The sequence below is a fragment of the Ornithorhynchus anatinus genome, chromosome 17, assembly GCF_004115215.2.
Source record: "Ornithorhynchus anatinus isolate Pmale09 chromosome 17, mOrnAna1.pri.v4, whole genome shotgun sequence".
Taxonomy (NCBI): domain Eukaryota; kingdom Metazoa; phylum Chordata; class Mammalia; order Monotremata; family Ornithorhynchidae; genus Ornithorhynchus; species Ornithorhynchus anatinus.
The window spans coordinates 22,845,862-22,865,794 of record NC_041744.1 but is presented as its reverse complement, the minus strand read 5'-3'; the positions used below and the strand labels follow the sequence as shown (position 1 = coordinate 22,865,794).

The 19,933-nt window shown below is 41.5% G+C and overlaps 1 protein-coding gene across 7 annotated transcripts in view; it reads left to right on the top strand.

The window, feature by feature from the left end:
* The first annotated feature begins 3,817 nt into the window (after positions 1–3,817).
* The window catches only part of LOC100081717 (multidrug resistance-associated protein 1), a 69,945-nt gene continuing 53,829 nt past the window's right edge, over positions 3,818–19,933 (top strand). For 4 of the 7 annotated variants that reach the window (XM_029082271.2, XM_029082276.2, XM_029082272.2 and 1 more), the window contains exons 1-5: positions 3,818–3,988; positions 4,808–4,959; positions 9,314–9,486; positions 11,644–11,716; positions 12,696–12,792. In XM_029082271.2, coding sequence (XP_028938104.1) covers positions 3,893–3,988; positions 4,808–4,959; positions 9,314–9,486; positions 11,644–11,716; positions 12,696–12,792 — 591 coding nt within the window. In that variant the 5' untranslated portion in view covers positions 3,818–3,892. Of the gene's footprint in view, positions 3,989–4,807; positions 4,960–7,960; positions 8,026–9,313; positions 9,487–11,643; positions 11,717–12,695; positions 12,793–19,933 lie in introns of those variants that run through there. The other 3 variants (XM_029082274.2, XM_029082273.2, XM_029082275.2) reach the window with 3 other exon arrangements.

The window sequence follows — 19,933 nt, the reverse complement described above, 5'->3', positions numbered from 1 at the left end:
AGTTCAGACATTGATGTGGATTTAAACAAGGAGTTCAGCTAGATGTGTAGAACCAAGGAGAAGGGAAAACTAATTACAAGTCTCTTTTATTTTCCCATCCATTGGATCTCAGATGTGATCAGGAGAAGCGTGGTTGTGGAGAAACTGGTACACATCAGGAATCGTGCCCATCTAGAATTAAAAGGGGTTCGAAGAGCCCACAGTGGACAGCCCCTCATATTTATAAACTTGGCTCCTCCAAAGGATAATTTCTATATTCACATCCATGAACCCTCCTTCTAGATAATAACACCTTGCCATCTTCTAGAAATTTGGAGAGAAGCAAAAGAGCTATTTACCAAAAACTGATAAATGAGATCCTTCTTCTTATTTGGCTCTAGGAAAGAGAAAACCAGATAACCTCAGTCTTTTTTTTTTTTCAAATGTGGACTAGGATAAAATCCAAACCCAATCCTTTTTTTTCTTTCACATATTTGTTGATTTAAACCTCCTCTTGTTTGTCTACAAACAGTGCTTTAAAATAGTCGTGACCCTTAAAAGAGTGGAATGGGTAATTATACTAGTGTAGAATATTGTATGAGCTAATCTAGAGGTTTAGTGGGTAGCCAGGTTAATTTCTCTGAGTAATCCAGAGTCGCCAGCAATTGAAAATGCTCTGTTATAGTTCTGCTATAAAAACCTCCCCAAAAGGACAAGTTGCCCTTTAATTATGGTCATTTAATTATGGTATTTATTAAATGTTTACTGTGTGCTAAGCATTAGTGTTGCCAGGAAAAGCACTCCAGGTCCTGAAGGAAACACCCAAGAATGCAATCTTTTGTCTCCTTCCTATTTTCAGAGTGCTGCTAGTGAATAACTAAATAAATTCAATTTTAAAATAGAACTCTAAAGGTGAATATATACATAACAGATCCTTCTCAACAAGAGTATTCTTGGAGCCCAAGAAAGAAAACAAACTTTCTTACGTGGCATATAATCACAGTTGTTCTTTGTCTGTGTACTTTGGACAGTCACATAATCTGTCTTCCATAGGTTCTCTTCATATTCACTGTCCTCCTGAACTAAATTTACTATTATCTTTGCACTTTGGATGATGGATAAAGTTGAAAGTAATCAATCCCAACTTATTTTTACTCACAAAGTCCTGCTTCCTTGTAGACCTTATATCCTTACTAAACAGGAAGTAGAGCATAAGAAGTTCAGTGAGTTTATTTGCTCCGCATGATAGTATAATGCAATTGTGATGATGAGATAACATGCATTCTGTAAAGTACTCTGAATTCTTGGAGGTAGTTGCTTTATAAAATAATAGATATTACAATTATTGTTGCACTTTTCAAATTGTTTCCTGTTCACCAATCCTAAAGACTGCTTTTGTGAAATGAAAAAAGCAACATTTTGTATCCTAAATGTAACATTTCCAGTAAATGCAAAAAGCCAAACATATGGGGCTCACAGTCTAAGAGGGAAGGAGAGCATAGGAGGGGGGAAAATATATTTAATCCCCATTTTACAGATGAGGAAACTGAGGAACAGATAAATTAAGTGATTGCCCAAAGTCCCACATTACACAAGTGGCAGTTCTAGGATCAGAACCAAAGCAGCCTTATACCCAGACCTGTGCTCTTTCCATTAGGTCATATTGCACAGGTTTGATCATTTGGCAAGCCTAAAAACAAGTCACCATGAACAAATACTGTGCACATCTAAATATTAACCACATGTACAGCTATTTACAACTCAATTCTCTCCACCATGAGTCAGAGTCCTACTGGCTCTCTCTCTCATGCACCTTGTTAGAAATCATGTATTTCTACGATGGAGGGGCAGCATGTCAGAGGCAGAACCTGAAGCCCAACTAGCTCTATGGGGTCTGCCTTCCCTCTCCTTGACCTTCCTTAGGCTCTATTGTCAATAGGAGGGCCATCAGCACCGCTTCCCCCAACCGCACGTATCATATATCATTTTCTGGTTGTAAAACTGGATCTCTTTGGAGCAGCTCTTACATCTGATATTTTATCCCAATTTTACAGATGAGGAAACTGAGAATCAGCATGGCTTAGTGGAAAAATCAGGGACCTGGAAGTCAAAGGACCTGGGTTCTAATCCTAGCTAAGCCACTTGCCTGCCACATGACATTGGGCAAGTCACTTAACTTCTCTGTGCCTCAGCTTCCTCAACTGTAAAATGGTAATCCAATACCTGTTCTCTCTCCTATTTAAACTGTGAGCCCCATGTGGAACCGAGACTCTGGCTAACCTGATTAATCTGTATCTACCCCAGTGCTTTAAACAGTGCTTGACACATAGTTAGTGCTTAAGAGATATTCAGGAACTCTCAGTCAAGCAATGGTTTGCATTGAGTGCAGAGAAATAAGCTAAGGGACTGGGAGAGTTAAATAGAATCAAGTCACAATATTATTTGGCCTGCAGTTTCATCTCACCACTAAGTCTGTTGTGTGACCTTGGGCAAATCACTTCACTTCCCTGTGCCTCAATTACCTCATCTGCAAAGTGGGGATTAAGACTGTGAGCCCTATGCGAGACAGGGACTGTGTCCGACCAGATTACCTTGTATCTACCCCAGTGCTTAGAACAGTGTTTGTTACATAATAAGCACATAACAGATACTATTATTATTGTTATCTTGACCATTTCAGGGATTTTTTTTTAACTTTTCATATTGCAGTCTATGTGAAGTACACAATAAAGAGAAGCAGCGTGGCTCAGTGGAAAGAGCCCGGGCTTGGGAGTCAGAGATCATGGGTTCGAATCCCGGCTCTGCCACTTGTCAGCTGTGTGACTGTGGGCAAGACACTTCACTTCTCTGGGCCTCAGTTATCTCATCTGTAAAATGGGGATTAACTGTGAGTCCCACGTGGGACAACCTGATCACCCTGTATCTACCCCAGCGCTTAGAACAGTGCTCTGCACATAGTAAGTGCTTAACAATTACCAACATTATTATTAATAAATACCACAGACTGATTATCCAGTCTATCAGCCAGACAAACACCCTCCCCTGCTTCAAAGCCTTACTGAAGGCACATCTCCTCCAAGAGGCCTTCCCAGACTAAGCCCCACTTTTCTTCATCTCCCACTCCCTTCTGCGTTGCCCTGACTCACACACACCCTTTGCTCTTCCCCACCCCACAGAACGTATGTATATATCTGTCATTTTATTTATTTATACTGATGTTTGTTTGCTTGAATTGATGTCTATCTCTCCCTCTCTAGACTGTGAGCTTGTTGTGGGCCGGGATTGTCCCTCTTTATTGCTGTAGTGTACTTTCCCAAGCGCTTAGTATAGTGCTCTGCAGACAGTAAAAATAATGACATTTGTTAAGCGCTTACTGTATGCAAAGCACAATAAATACGATTGAAGGAATGAACAAATGATTAACTACTCTCCCAGGGGAGCTGGAGAATAAAGGTCGGTGATGGGAGGGGAGAGAGAAAAGCAGGACTGGGGGAAGAGCAGTGATGAGGAAATGGGGGAAAGAAGCTTGATGGAGGAGGAGGGAGAAGAAATTAGACGAAGAGGAAGGGGAGAAAAATTCCGGACGTCTATGAGAGCCCTGAGTGCCGAGAAACCAGGACTTGGACTGGATAAGGTCCCTCAAGGAGAGGCCGAAGGCCTACGCAGGGGAGGCTTGGTTACCAAGGCAACGGGGATGAGCGGTTCCCGAGGCAACGAGGAGGCGCTGTTACCGAGGCAACGGGGACACAGCCGTAGTGCAGGTGTTTCGCCTGCCCACGTTGGGACGGGGGCTTGAGAAGGCCGTCGTAATGCCGTCGTGATGCCGAGCAGGGTTGGTTGGCGACAGCTGGGAGGAGGCGGGGAGAAGGGACAATGACAGGGAGGGCCAGGTGATGCTGCAACTCCTGCAGAGATGTTCCCGGCTCAGGAGGAGGCCGACAGGACTGTGTTTGTGGGGAATTTAGAGAGCCGAGTGAGAGAGGAGATCCTCTATGAGCTCTTCTTGCAGGTACCCCCGAGGAAGAGACGGGAGGGAGGAGGAGGAGCATGAGGATGGGGGAATGAGGGAGATGGGGGAGTGGGTGGGTTGAAAGGAGGGAGAGGTGGGAGTTGGAGAAGAGGTGGCATGATGGGCGGGGAAGAGGAGACCCGGGAACCCCTCTGATGCCAAGTCATCGCCGGTGTTTGCAAACACTTTGAGCAACAAGGCCGGCAAACCTCCAACCTTGCCTCTGAAAAAGACCTAGACACCTCAATCCCCCGCACCTGCATGAAAGCAGCAAAGGCAGCTTTCAGATGGATAGGGATCCATGCACATCGCAGTTAATAATAATAATAATAATACTAATAATAATAATGGCATTTGTTAAGCACTATGTGCAAAGCACTGTTCAGAGCGCTGGGGAGGATACAAGGTGAGGTTGTCCCACGTGGGGTCACAGTCTTAATCCCCATTTTATAGTTGGGGTAACTGAGGCCCAGAGAAGTTAAGTGACTTGCCCAAAGTTACACAGCTGACAAGTGGCTGAGCAGGAATTTGAACCCATGATCTCAGACCCCCAAGCCCGTGCTCTTTCTACTGAGCTATGCTGCTTCTAGTTAACCTAGAGGAGTCATTCATCAGGACTGCATTTAAGGTGGTCTTTTATATTTGGCCTGCATTTGGCAAAAGCCTTCATTGGATTCATCAGTAGTCATTCAGTGCAGTAATGTTTATTAAGTGCCTAGTGTTTACAGCAGTATAGTAGGTGCTTGCCAGAGTGCTGCTAATCCTAGGAAAATTTACAGTTTTCTAATTCCATCTTCTACCCTTTCCTCATCTCGACAGCTCTTTGTAACTTTAATCTTAGAACCCAGATACCTACCATCCGAACCGGGCCAGTTTGCCTTTGGACCACGTAACCAAGGAGCTGCCAGGGCTTGTGAGGTCCTTACTGAACTCTATCTTGTCATATGCTCCCGGTTTGTTTTCATGACTAGGTAACATGAACTGTTTATTCTTTTACTGTAAACAGCAAAGGACATCCCACAGAATACTTTTCAGCCTGTGCAGCTTTGTTAATGCTTAACCTGAGTTTGTTTTGTAGTAGCTTGAGTTGATTCCCTCTTGCTTAACCACAGATGGTCATAAAAAGCAGCTGGTTATCAGCACTATCCTTTACTATAGTAGAAAAGTAGTATTATAATAATAATAATAATAATGTTGATATTTGTTAAGCGCTTACTATGTGCCGAGCACTGTTCTAAGCGCTGGGGTAGACATAGGGGAATCAGGTTGTCCCACGTGGGGCTCACAGTCTTAATCCCCATTTTACAGATGAGGGAACTGAGGCACAGAGAAGTTAAGTGACTTGCCCACAGTCACACAGCCAACAAGTGGCAGAGCTGGGATTCGAACTCATGAGTCCTGACTCCAAAGCCCATGCTCTTTCCACTGAGCCACGCTGCTTCTCTTCCTAATGCAGTGTCCTACTTCCACTCCTCCAGATTTCCCACTCCCAGTCCAAATACATTCCTAGGATAATAATTGTGGTTTATTAAGCATTTACTATATGCCAGGCACTGTACTAAGTGCTGGGGTGGATGCAACCAAATCAGGATGGATACAGCCCCTGTCCTGCAAGAGGCTCACAGTCTTAATCCCCATTTTACAGATGAGGTAACTGAGTCACAGAGAAGTTAAGGGACTTGCCCAAGGCCACAAAGCAGACAAGTGGCAGAGCAGGGAACAGAACTCAAAACCTTTAAGGTCCCAGGCCCACTCTCATGTTCACTCCTCCAGTCACTCCCAACACCAAAAAAAGGATTAGAAGAATCTTAATACTTACCTTGAGCAGCTCCTAGTTATGGTATTCATTAAATGTTTACATTACAGTGTGCCAAACACTGTACAATGAACTGAAGTAGATAAATAATGAGTTCAGATACAGTCCCTGTCAAACGAGGGTCTCACAGGCTAAGTAGGAGGGCAAACAGGAATTGAATCACTTTTAAAATGAAGAAACTGAGTCCCTGAGAAGTTAAGTTACTTGCTCAGGCAGGCTGCATAGTGGGATTAGAACTCTAGTCTCTGACTGGATCAACTGTATTTATTGAGTACTGACTGTGTGCAGACCACTGTATTAAGCCTTCAGAGGAGTACAGTAGAGCAGAATTAAAGGACACATTCACTGTCCCCAAGGAGCTTATAGCGTTCAAATTGTTCAAGGTCAGGTGTGGATAATCCACCAAGGTATTAGCCAGAATACACCTCCAGAAACTATTGTTACATGGTAATGGAGCCTCATCTTTTCAGCCCCTCTAAGTTTCTCCCAACTATGATAGTTAACTCTTGGGGAAAAGCTACAGGAGTCCAGTTCTCTCCTTGTTTCCATTTCACATCCATCTAGAGGCTGGAGTGAAAAAATGTTTTTTAATTGTGAACAGTTATATTTTTGGTTGGTTTTTTATTTCACTGTTTTCCCAAATTTCAATCAAATTTCTTGTCAACAGAGTAAAACTTATTTTGACTGAAAGTGCTGGCCTTGGTGAGAGTTTTATTGGCATTTATTTTCTGATTTGCCATCTGTATTTTATTTTGTTCTTGACATTATATTACTTCTTCAGAACTTATGATAGGATATTGGCCATGATGACCTGGGTGATCAGTGTTCATGAAAGAGGAAAAACTATGGGCCATGTCACAACCATGGCCTGCTAGAAATCAGTTTCCACTTTGAAGGGTACTTCTAACTTTTTCCTCTTTACTTCTGCTCTCCCAGTTGGGCTATCAGTTTATGCCTCCTGTAGAGGTGTTTTGCCTTTTCTCCTAGACGACCAGAACTGTACTAGAGAACAGATGGTGGGAGGAGACTGGGCTGGTTTAATGTGGTTTCTCCTGGTGAGGTGTGAAAGGCCAGTTTCTGTGTAGTGTTCTGTTTTGGATTAATTAGGGCTAGAGGCCCCTCATTTGGGAGCTAGCTGGTTTGGGGTGGGTAGGATCGGAATTAGAACTGGAGGTCCCTGATGAAAAGTCCAACCTCCTTCCTTTCGTCCTACCTCCCTGACTCACGATCTCCTTTTAATACCCTCTAATGGATGCACACAGTTTTGTTTTTTTTTTAACTATTTTTTCAGAGGCCCTTGTTGTGCTTTAAGAATGGGCAGTTTACAAATTAAGCAGCCTTCTTATTTCCAAGGCTATTTCTCCCAGCCTTGATAAGACTTCCCAAGAGTATCTTCTGGGTTTTGTTTTTGCCTTGAAGATTGATAAATAGAAAACACATTGAAGGGGAGGAACCAAAGGGAGCCATTCATATAGGTCACAACAGTGAAATATTTGAGAACCACAGTAACACCTTTCACTAAAAGATATTGAAGGTTGGGAGTGGGAAGAGGTTTCAGTTGGAAAATAATTGTTGAGCCATATCTTAAGTAGTTTACCATTTTATCAAATACAGTTTACATGTGTACCATGAATCATTAAACTGAAAATTCCTTGGTTATTTGAAAACCAGACAAAAATGTTGAGTGGCATTGACTACAGATAACTTGCTTTGTTTCCTGGGTTCTTCTCAAACCTGGCCATCTTAATTAGTCATTTCTAGTGTTCCATTGTGGGAAATGATTTTTTTTCAATAGTTAATAATAATAATGTTGGTATTTGTGAAGCGCTTACTATGTGTAGAGCACTGTTCTAAGCGCTGGGGTAGAGACGAGGAATCAGGTTGTCCCACGTGGGGCTCACAGTCTTAATCCCCATTTTACAGATGAGATAACTGAGGCACAGAGAAGTTAAGTGACTTGCCCACAGTCACACAGCTGACAAGTGGCAGAGCTGAGATTCAAACTCATGACCTCTGACTCCAAAGCCCGTGCTCTTTTCCATTTGCAACTTAGTATATGTGAAAGATTGACGCTCCAGCAAAAAAAAAAAACTTTCTTTACCATGATTGAAAGGACTGTTGGCTGACATAGCTATTACAGTGGATATTTCTTACAGGTGAATTCCCCTCCTAAAAAAAAAAGTTTCAGCTTATGAAGATCATCTTTATGAAGACTCCACAGGTCAGCATATGCTGCACCATTGTCATTCAACTTGATCAACATATAGCAGTGGAATAATAATTGAAAATTGGTACTTTTTTGGTTATTTCAAATTCTCCTCAATTTTTTCCTCACTTTTAATTATTGCTGTCCTTTCCCCCCCTTTCAGAACCAGTCACCTATTTGAAAGATGTTGATCTCATTGTGTGAATCTGTTAGCAAATCCATGTTACAGTCAGTAGCATGGTCACCTGACTTTGACTCTTATTGCCATATGTGCATAAATTACCACCGTGAAACAGTAAATCAAACCAGTTAGAATGGTTTGTCCCATAATGGTCACTTGAAATGCTAGAAATAAAATTTAACATTTGGAGTAATATTCGACTATTCTGCCAAATTGACTCCCCACATTTGCTGGCCAGTGAAAAGTGAGAGAGATTTTTGCCCCTGACCTTGAGCCAGTAATGCCCTCCACTATCTTGGACTTGCCCCCTTACCTCGGTCATTTATCTGGGATCTCTGTGAGCACTGAAGTAGTCAGATTTCTTGGTGACAGTGGAAGGAAGAGACGACAGAATCTGTCAATGCATTGGAACCAGGTCCAGCAAAATAGCTCTTTATTGCTCATAGGTCAGGATTTAAAGGTTGTTCAGTGAGGGCGTGGGGAAGTTGTTAATTTTTCTGCTTCAGTGAGTGTGGAGATGAGGGGTGGGGAGACCAGAAGAGGGGTCACCTTCATTTCTGGGGCCTTCACCTTGGAGAAGGGTTGGAAGCAGGATGGGAAGCCAATCCCAGCCTTCTTCACCTCCAGTATGTGTCTCGCTGAAGTGGGCAGAATCACTTTAGGGGGTTCACAGGCTCCCCCAAAAGACTCATTGGACCACATGTAATCCACAGGTTGTCATGTGGACTACATTAGCTCATGATATAATGCGATGAAAAATAAGTATTAATTTGTGCAGAAAACAGCCCTTCTATTTTAGCGAAAATGATTTAAATTGGTTTATTATTGGCAGGGAACTTAGGGTTACCTTGCTCAGCAGGATTTAGAACCAGATAGGATCTAGATTACAGATTAAGCTCATTAAGGTCATTTATCTAACTCTCAAAATTTTGTCTTGTTTCTCCTTAAAACAGTTTTGAAGATGGTCTGGAAATAAGTTTGACAGCTAGGTAGGGCATCAATAGCTTCAGTTAGGCTCCTATATTTAGCTCTAGGAAATACCTTCTGTCAAAATGGATTTTACTAGATGAACATGAGTTAAAAAAAGTTTATGGGGATTTATGGAGAAAATAATGTTTTAAGTTTCTTACAGGCTGGACCATTAATCAAGGTGACCATATGTAAGGACAAAGAAGGAAAACCCAAATCTTTTGGATTTGTCTGCTTTAAGCACACAGAGTCGGTGTCTTATGCAATAGCTCTGCTGAATGGAATTCGTTTATATGGAAGACCAATAAATGTGCAATATCGCTTTGGTAGGTCTTGCAAATTTTAAACTCAGTCTGTGATATTAATGGGAAATCCTTCTTCACTTGATAATATGAACTTTATTCTAGCCTTTCAACCTGACCTTGCTTCTGTTTTATTTTGCAGATTTGAAATTACATTAACTACTTAGAAAGATGACTTGCAGTTCAACAAAGCACAGTGTCTTCGCTAGTTTTCTGGTGAAGATAAAAAAATCTTTTATTTTTGAATCAAAAGCATGTTCACGTAGGTGGAAGCTTTTGTAACACAAGTCAGTACACCACAGGTATAGATTACCCTTAAAAGTCAAGGATGCTCACTGCCCACAGGGGTAATGCATTCTCTTCTTGGGTAATTTTTATGGAACTATTTTAAGATAACAATAAGGAAAGCAGTTGTAGATTTTTCTTAGCCATTAAATATAATCCAGATTTGGACTAAGGAGTGCCTCTCCTTAATGGGGAAGAGACACCCACATTCATAAATCTTCTGCTGTGCCTCAGGGTGGAGAATGCTTGGTTTGAGTTGAGAGGTTTGAATCCTGGATGAGATTCTGAGCCCTCCAGAGGCTGTCCTGCTCTGACATTTTCAGTCTGAACTAGTACCAAGGCCAGAGGGACTCTGCAATAACAGTACAAATTAGAGAAGCAGTGTGCCCTAGTGGAGAAAGCATGGGCCTGGAAGTCAGAAAGACCTGGTTTCTAATCCTGGTTCTCCCACTTATCTGCTGTGTGACCTTGGGCAAGTCACTTAACTTCTCTGTGCTTCAGGTACCTCATGTGTAAAATGGAGATTAAAACTGTGAGCCTCATGTGGGACAAGGACTGTGTCCAATGTGATTACCTTGTATCTACCCCAGCACTTAGTACTGTACCTGGTATAAAGTAAGCACTTAAATACCATTAAAAACAAACTGTTATTTGTTAAGCCCTTCTTATGTGCCACATACAAAGTGCTTCAGGGAAATTCAGGATAGTCACATCAGCCATGGTCCCTGTCCTACTATGGGCTCACAGTCTATTGATATTGAATAACAGTCTAACAGATATTGAATTACCATTTCAAAGATGAGGATGAGGGAAGAATTCTAATGTCCAAATTTGATATGTATGCTTGTCATGGCAGTCACTTTTAACATCCCCTTCCTGAGTCACTGCAGTGGGAGGAAGAAATACTGCTTCCATCATTTTATCCCCCTGAGAGCCTAGCACTATGCTAAGCATTGGAGTACTAAGTCTTAATAAGGTAATAAGTAAGGGGCTTACAGTCTTCAAGTGGCCCTTCGTGCAGCAAGATCATACTATCCGTCTGGCACTGATCAGTCTGTGGTATTTACTGAGTGCTTACCATACTAAGCACTTGGGAAGGTACAGTACACCAGAACTGATATATATGACCCCGGCCCACAAGGAGCTTTACAGTCTAGAGACCTGAGGACGTTCACTGCCATAGGTTAGGATTCTCGATGCCAGTAACAGGTGCCTGGCTCATCCCTGGGCTAATTATTAATGGAATTCTCAAGAACCAGGGGTTGGGGAAGTAGTCATAGACATCTGATACATTTACCTTTCTCCAAGCAGGTGGGTGACTAACCTGTCCAGGATAGAGGTCTTTGTTTTGATTAAAGAGTGTATGGGTGGAAAATCCACAATTTTCCTTAGCTGGCCATTCCAGTGTTTCATCACGCTGATTGGAAGCTCCTTCCATATGTCCAAAAGAGATCTGCCAATGTAATTCCAGCTCTCTAGCTGTGTTCTGTCCTGAATATCCAGATAATTTAAGATGACTTAAAAATTGTAATTTCATCATGGTTTTTACTTCCTCAACAATAGCTTGTGATTGCTCCCTCAGTCCCTGTGCTGATGTAACTTCCTGAGGTGCAGTTCAATTGAACATGTTGTGCTTATAGTTCAATGGGAGTTATGTATACTTGAGGGATACAGGCCAAGAATGATTTTTTTTAAATCCCTCAAAAATAAAATAACCACATATCCTGAAATAAGAGATTATTTAATTGACTTCACATTTTTCATATTCATGAATTAAACATTTGTACCCCATTTAAATCAATACTGTGCTGTTCCATGGCAGTCTTTTTTTGAAGCTCATCCATCAAAAAAAAATATGAAGCAGAATCAGTAAAGTTGTCATCTTTTTGTTTACAGGGAGTTCCCACTCATCAGAATTGAACAGTCAAAGTGTGGAAAACTACTTGGATGTAAATTCACAGAGCTACAGGTAAGGGAAAACAATTGTGAGGCAAAAAAGTATGGGCTATTTTATTTAGGGCAAGTCTTCCTATAAGTGGAAAAAACTCATCCTTCATTAGGGCAAGTCTTCCTGTAAGTGGAAAAATCTCATCCTTCATTAGAGTATTTGTATTTGGATGTGATGTCATTCAATCAAGTAGATAGGAGGAAAGTTCTGAGAGCCAGAAATCCCTTCTCGAAGGAGCCTGTGGTACTGAGTGCAACCAGGCCTAGTTTAAAGCTTCCCCCAAAATGCAGTAATGGGCCTTGGACTTCCCCGCAACACCAATCCCCACCAACCCCAACCTACAGATTACTCCCTGTTGAAGAGACAAATTCTCAGCCTCTGGCAACAGGACAGAAAAAAAAAGCCTCGATGGGCCCCTCCTCTCATCCAGCCCACCTATTTTCTAAACAGTTCTGGAGGGAACACCAATGGTAATGCGCCACCAGCCCAGAGAGTGGAACCAAGCTCAGCTCAAGTGAGTCATTTGCCACATGTGTTCACCTGGGACTACTGAGTCATATCTCACTGAGTTCATCCTCAATACCTGCACTTTGGCACAGAGTAGGCCCCTTCCAAGGTCTCTAGTGGGGGGATGGGAGCGGTTTGGGGATGATTGCACTTGTAATGACTTAAAATTGGAGGAAAAGTGTGGGTTTGGATTTGTTGGACATTTGGCTGGTGGGAGAAGTCCAGCAAGCCCAGAGGAATGGTTCCTGATCCGATATCCACAGAGGGACTGGACAGGAAGTAAAAGCTGGGGACCAGGATGAAGTACCCTGCTGCCACCGAATGTGGGGCACCCTTGAAAAATAGTTGGGGGTATTTGGGAAGACTGAGGGTGCTGGTGGGCCGAATTTGAAAAAGAGCCCAATTGTTGGTTCATCTGCCAAATTTCCAAACCTGCCCTGCTGCCGAGAAGGACCCGACTCCATCCCTCAAATCCCCATCCTTGTTTTTGAAGGAATGAGGAGCCATGGGACCGACCTGCATTTCCCATGAAACCCTTTACAGCGAATGATTGTACTTTACCTCAGGAATATTCTTTCTTTCAAAAGATGGTGAGTTGGCCAACTTCTTTCTCTACCACTGTCGTTAGGCTGCGTCATTCAGAATGTGAAACCAGAACATGATAGAATCTATTGCAGTGTTGTAAAGAATTTTAGGGGAAGCAAAATTCACTCGGAGCATATGCAGAATTCTGCTGCCACCTAATGGCGATGCACCTTCTCATTGTTAGGATTCTGCCACTCACTTCCCCTACTCTTTGAAATTAAAGGCTTGAGCAAAACAAAAATCTTGGGGCCTGAACGTACACCCAGAGTAAGAGGCCTGTGTTGAACTTGACTACATCAGTAAAATGCTCTCTCCCCAATAAGTGCTCAATAAATCCCTTTGGAATTGTAGCTGCTCTGCTTATCTAGCCCCAGGTGTCCCCCATGCTCTTTCCAGCTAGAGGAGGCTTGAAGTGAGGGAGACAGCATGGCCTAGTGATTACAGCACATGTCTGGGAATCAGAAGAACCTGGGTTCTAATCCTGGTCTTGCCACTTGTCCACAAATCACTTAACTTCTCTGTGCCTCAGTTACCAAATCTGTGAAATGGGATTAAGACTGAGAGCTCTGTGTGGGTCGTGGACTACATCCAACCTGATTAGCTTGTATTTACCCCTGTGCTTAGTCCTGTACTTGGTACATAGCAAGTGCTTAAATCTCATTTAAAAAAAAGGGGGGAGGAGCCTATGATTCCAGAAGGTGCAGACCCTCAGGTCTTGCACTGCTTTACCTGGATACCAAAGTTCATTCAATAGTAATTATTGAGCGCTTACAATGTGCAGAACACTGTACTAAGCGCTTGGAATGAACAAGTTGGCAACAGAAGTTGAGCTCCAAGTTGAGCTCCAACCTTTGAGTTAGGACCTGCCATTTCCAAATCTAATCCAACATTCCTTGGGGCTGGAAGTATTGACAAGTGATGCTTCCTTTCACCTTGGGAGAATTGGAGGGGGAGACCCGGTGGCCACAACTCACCTCTCTCAGACTTCTGACTCCCACTGGTGCTTTATGACCAGGCAGCTGATACAAATGAGCTTCCAAGAAGGGGAGGACAGAGAACAAGGGGGCTGTTATATAAAGATCAGTCATACATTTTAAGGGCATAGAATGTTTACAGAACATAGATCATGTTACCAAGGTCATTGATAACATGATCCATATTCTGCTGGGAAGTATTTGCCAAAAAATAAAGGGTTTTGTCTGGAAAACCTTTTCACAATGGAGTGAAGTTTTTGCAAGCAATCACTTTCAGTTTAGTAGTGTATAAATTACAAAAGCCACAAGATTTACTCAATTTCCCCTGTCTGCAGAGAACTGCAGCAGAGCCTGGTGGGAATTTCAAACAAATAGCTAAGCATGCTCTTTTCTGTGAGAGAGTTCAGTAGACAGGAACAACACACTTAAACAAAGAGGGTTTAAACATAGCTGATAGAGGAATAGAACCCAAAAGGTATATAAGTGAAATCTCTCCATCCAATTACCAAGGTATCATAAATGTTAAGGGAATCAGAGTTTTCAAGGATCCAGAATCAGATGGAGTAAATCTGAAAATGGGATATTCTTCCAGTATTAATCTTTATCTGAGCTACCATTATCTCAAATTTTTAAAAAATTCATGTCTGACTCACTTGGTTAGGATATGTAAAGTCTTACCTTCTCAAATTTCTCATAAGTAGAAATTCTGATTCAAAACTAACTTTAAATTAGGACTCAAGGGTATATAGATTCTTGTCCTTCAACCCTGAAGAGGCCACCTATGGGTATGAAGGTGGTGAAAACACCAACAGGGGAGTCAGAGCCCTTGAACACACTGCACATTAACTAGACTGTAGGCTCCTTGTGGGCAGGGATCATGCCTACCCACTGTATTAATAATAATTGTGGTATTTGTTAAGTACTTACAATGTGCCAAGCATAGTTCTAAGCACTAGGATAAATAAAAGGTAATCAGGTTACTGCATTGTAATCTCTCAAGCACTTAGTAGAGTGCTCTGTAGATAGTAAATGCTCAATAAATACCTTTGATTGGTAGTAAACCAGGCCTTATAGTGTGAGGGTTTTGTGAATAATCATTCAATAGTATTTATTCATTCATTCAATAGTATTTATTGAGCACTTACTATGTGCAGAGCACTGTACTAAGCCCTTGACCACAGTAACCAGGGTTAACTTTTCTCAGTTCTCAAGAAGTGTTAATGTCCCATCAGTGGTCAGTAACCTGCACATTTGCAAATGGAATTTACTATTTTTAGTCCTATAAAAAGCAAATCTAATGGTATGTCCAGCTGATTTTTTCCCCTTGCCCCTTTTCTACAGCATTCCACCTGTTTTAATTGTCTTTTTGTCTTCTTTAGATGAATTTATTTTTATCACAGCAATATCCCATGCATAATCCAGCGGAACAACCTTCCTATGGCCAGATGGCATCAACGCCCAGACCCGGCTTGCCCATGTCTCTCTCACTAAATCCTGTTTCTGACCTTGAGGCGGGGCCAAGCTCTCTTGAGTGGGTTCAACCTCCACCAAGTGACAGTGGCTTGTACCAAATAAACAAAAGAAAAAGACAGCAACAAACTAGTGATAGTGATAGTAGTACCGAAGACAGCAAAGGGAAACGAAGATGTGGCCAGAAATACAGGAAGTGTAGGAAGAAGAAAAAAAGACATTAATATTGTGTTCAAATCCAGGATTTCTCAACATTGCACTCATTCTCTTAAATGAAGAACACATATTTGCACTCTACCAAAGTGAATTTGATTCATGGTACTTAGTTTCTAAATATATTCTATATGGCTACTATGACATTTAATCTTATGCCTTGAATGAGGAAATTTTGCACAATTTATGAAGGATTATTAGTGTTGCATGATTTTTTTTCTCAAAGAATGACTATGTGGGCTTTTGTTCCCCTCATCTGTTTAGGTATTTATTGCTTACATTTTTTTAATTTATTGTCTCAGGCTTATGGGAGCTTAATTTGTAAAGAGGTCTGATGTGGCAAAGGGAAAGGTGGTCTTGATCCTTGTAAATGTCTGTCACTAGTTATTAAATGCTTGGACCCTAAGGTTAGGGTTGGACCTGACCCTTTTTTACTCATTAAAGTGGTCTAATACAAAGCAACATCCTGTATGCAATATTTATTTGCTTTCAAATGGATTGGCTTCCTTAACTTCCCCTGTCTTACCCAAATTAAGCACAAGCCTATTTTTCTTTTCATTGTTAATCCTAAATACTTAATTTTTTGCCTTGTTTTGTGCTGTTGAGTCAACTCCAACCCATAGCAACATCAGGGACACATCTCTCCCAGATTGCTCCACCTCCATCTGCAATCATTCTGGTAGTGTATCTATAGAATTTTCATAGTAAAAATGCGGAAGTGGTTTACCATTGCCTCCTTTTGCTCAGTAAACCTGAGTCTCCACCCTCAACTCTCTCCCATGCCGCTGCTGTCCAGCGCAGGTGAGTTTTGACTTGTAGCAGATTGCCTTCCACTCGCTAGCCACTGGCCATGCTAGGAATAGAACGGGTATGCCTCTGCTTGACTCTCCCTCCCATAGTTGAGACTGATACAGTACTAGAAAATTTCCAGGTGTGACGCTGAGAGGGGAAAGAGTTAATCACAAGAGTTCACTGTTCACCCCAGGTGCCAAAACTCTTCCTTAGAAAAAGGCATTTAGGGAGGTACATAATGAAGATAATAATAATGATAATGCTTTTATTTGTTCACACATCAATGAACCAATAATATTAAATGCTTACTGTGTGCAGAGCACTGTACCAAGTGTTTGGGAGAGAACAATGCAATGTAACAAACATTCCCTGCCCGCAAGTTCATATTTCCAAAACTGTTTTCATATTAACTGTAGCATTTTTCTCCTGAGGAAACCCATATGGAAGGGTTAAGTGACTTGCTTGAGGTCACCCAGCAGGTCACTGTCAGAGCTGTGAATCCATAAAATGCATTTTTTGAGCACTTTGTGCAGAGCACTGTACTAAATTTGGGAGAGTACACTATAACCAAGCATTGTTCTGAGTACTAGGAAAGAACATATTAATGGGAATTAGAAATGAGCCCTGACCCCTGGAGGTAGCTAGTAAAGGGCCCTTGATTAAGTTGCTAGCGCAGAAATTGAAACTCAGCAATCAGACCCTTTATATTATGGCCTAAAATAATGTTCATCTGCCACAATGTTGCCAAAATGAGAATCAGAAAAGAAATAGATAAAATTTCCCTAGCATGGTTTGAACAGAATGGCAATGCAACCTACAGGTTCAATGGCCTTTTTCCAGTAATAGCTTAGTGACTAACAACTTCAAGATGACACCACATCCAAAATTGTTAGGGTGGGTTAAGAAATTCTATCAAGTGCTTTGTTAAAAAAAAAAAAAGCAACAACTTCATTTGTTGCACTACCAGAGTTATTAATTTATAGTGACAAACTCATGCATGAATTAAATCTCATGGTCATAGCAAGGAGGGGTGGGGGGTGGGGGGTGGGCACTTGTCTTTGGATAATTTAATCTGTTCTCTAGAAGAACTCTAAATTATAAACTAATCTAGATACTATAAATTTAGCTTAGGGGAGAAAATATAGATCATGCATTGTATGCTTGCAAGATTACTAATCAGTTGAATCTATTTGTCTTCACTAGTACCTTAGAATATAAGTACTGCGATACAAATGAAGGTAAATAATTCACTAAGATAAAGCAGTATGAATTTCAATTCAGGAAAACTACATTAGAGGCAAAGCTGTGGGATAATTTTTGAATTTATATGATTAGACAAGAACTCCCAGATTATTTAGTAATGCATAGAGATTAGTCACAGGTCACAATCTGTATTTTCAAGATACTTATATTACAGATTATACAGACAAATACATAAGCATTTCAAATACTATCATGGCTGCACTAAGTTTCTTACTGATTTTATCTGTATAAAAATACTTAAAATTTGTCATTCTTGTCTCATAGCCTATTTTCATTCATTAATTCAGAATTTATGTGGAAATTGAGGTAAGATGGGTAGAGTCAAAGCTCAATAAATACCATTGATCCATTAGAGAATGACTATGTTCAGTGTGATGTATGCCTAGTATATGGGTGACTCTTCAACACAAGAGTCACTGCCCTTTCCAACACACCTGCAACCTGCAGTCCCCTCCTTTTTATTTTTGACCCACCCAAACGTTCCAGACCATGTTTTCAACTACTCCTCCATTTGGTCATTTCTTCTGTGTCCTTCTGTCAACTAAACTCTCTGCCTGGGGTGGCTTCAGTGTTGTTCAGAAACAACTCTGAATATCTCTCATAACCTGTTGGAAAAGATGGAAGTCGCTACAGATGGGATTATGTGAAAGTGTCTTAGGTTACAGCACAGAACTGGCCTATTTTCATGTAGCGATTTGTAAAGTAGCCATGTGCTTGGATATCAGCTAGCGGCATTACCCTGGCATTGGCTTTCCACCAATGTCAAAACATGGGCCATGTTGCAGTTCTGGCTGAAATATTTGGTCAGGATGGGGAGATAATTCAGCTAATACCTATAAATTCTAAAAATCTTTCATTTTCCTCCTGCATCACAGTATGAAGAGAGGTGATTATGCCCATTTTACAGAAAAAAACTGAGGCTTAAGAGAGTAAATGATTTTGCCAAGGTTGCAAGGTCAGTCAGAAGAAGAGCAGCAGCTTGGAGAAGCAGCGTGGCTCAGTGGAAAGAGCACGGGCTTTGGAGTCAGGGCTCATGAGTTTGAATCCCAGCTCTGCCACTTGTTGGCTGTGTGACTGTGGGCAAGTCACTTAACTTCTCTGTGCCTCAGTTCCCTCATCTGTAAAATGGGGATTAAGACTGTGAGCCCCATGTGGGACAACCTGATTCCCCTATGTCTACCCCAGCGCTTAGAACAGTGCTCGGCACATAGTAAGCGCTTAACAAATACCAACATTATTATTATTATAGTCAGAAGCCTGGTGTATGACCAAACTCATTCAACTGTGCACGTGGCCAAAACTCAAATACCTATTAAAGGACTGATATTCTTTGTGTCTTTGCACTAGTCACGACCTTTTACCCTTCTTTAGTAAGATCCTGTGTAACATTAACCAAACCAGTCATCATTTGACTGTGGCCTCTGTCCTACTTACCACCTGATAATATGCTGCAAAAATCAGCTTCTCATTATACTACCATTTTACTAGTTGTTTTATCTAGAAGTGCTCCCCTAGGCAAGATTTCACCTTTGTATGGTTTGGGCAAGAATAATAAAAACAGTGGTATAAAGATAGTCATGTCAGACACGGTAACAGCCCCACATTCTAGTACCTCTCAATTCTCAATAAGTATCTCTGATTGGTTGATAAGTTCACAGTATGAGGCAGGGCATTTTTATCCCCATTTTACAGGTGTGGAAACAGCTCCAGAGAAGTTGAGTGACTTGCCTAAGATCACCCAGCAAGCAAAAAGCAAAGCTATGACTAGAACCTGAGTCTCCTAACGCCCTAGCCCATGCTGCTAGCCAGGATGATTTAATAAAAATAATGTCCTATTTTCTTCATTTTCAAGTTGAAAAAGCACTTAGACGGTGCTTTGCAAAGCGGAAGTTTTCCATAAATGTAACCGATTCCACCCCTCCTATATTGTTGGCCTAGGGTCTATTCCATGAGCATTTGAGAACTGCTGATGAAATTCACGTGGCCAAATGTGGTTGTTATACAAAGTAAAATGTGGTGAACTTCTTGTGCATTGGGAAATGGGTGGTGAGCAGAATAACAGGTGTTTATCTTATTACCCCTAAATTCCCTTTTAATAACAATAATAATAATGTTGGTATTTGTTAAGCGCTTACTATGTGCAGAGCACTGTTCTAAGTGCTGGGGCAGATACAGAGTAATCAGGTTGTCCCACGTGAGGCTCACAGTCTTAATCCCCATTTTACAGATGAGGTAACCTTGAGGCACAGAGAAGTGATTTACCCACAGTCACACAGCTGACAAGTGGCAGAGTTCAAATTCGAACCCATGACCTATGACTCCCAAGCCCGTGCTCTTTCCCCTCAGCCAAGATTGCCATGATCCCCTTCTCTGGGAAGGGAACTGCTGACAAACAGATTGACATCAAGCCTGAAGCGTGCAACCTAGGGTGGAT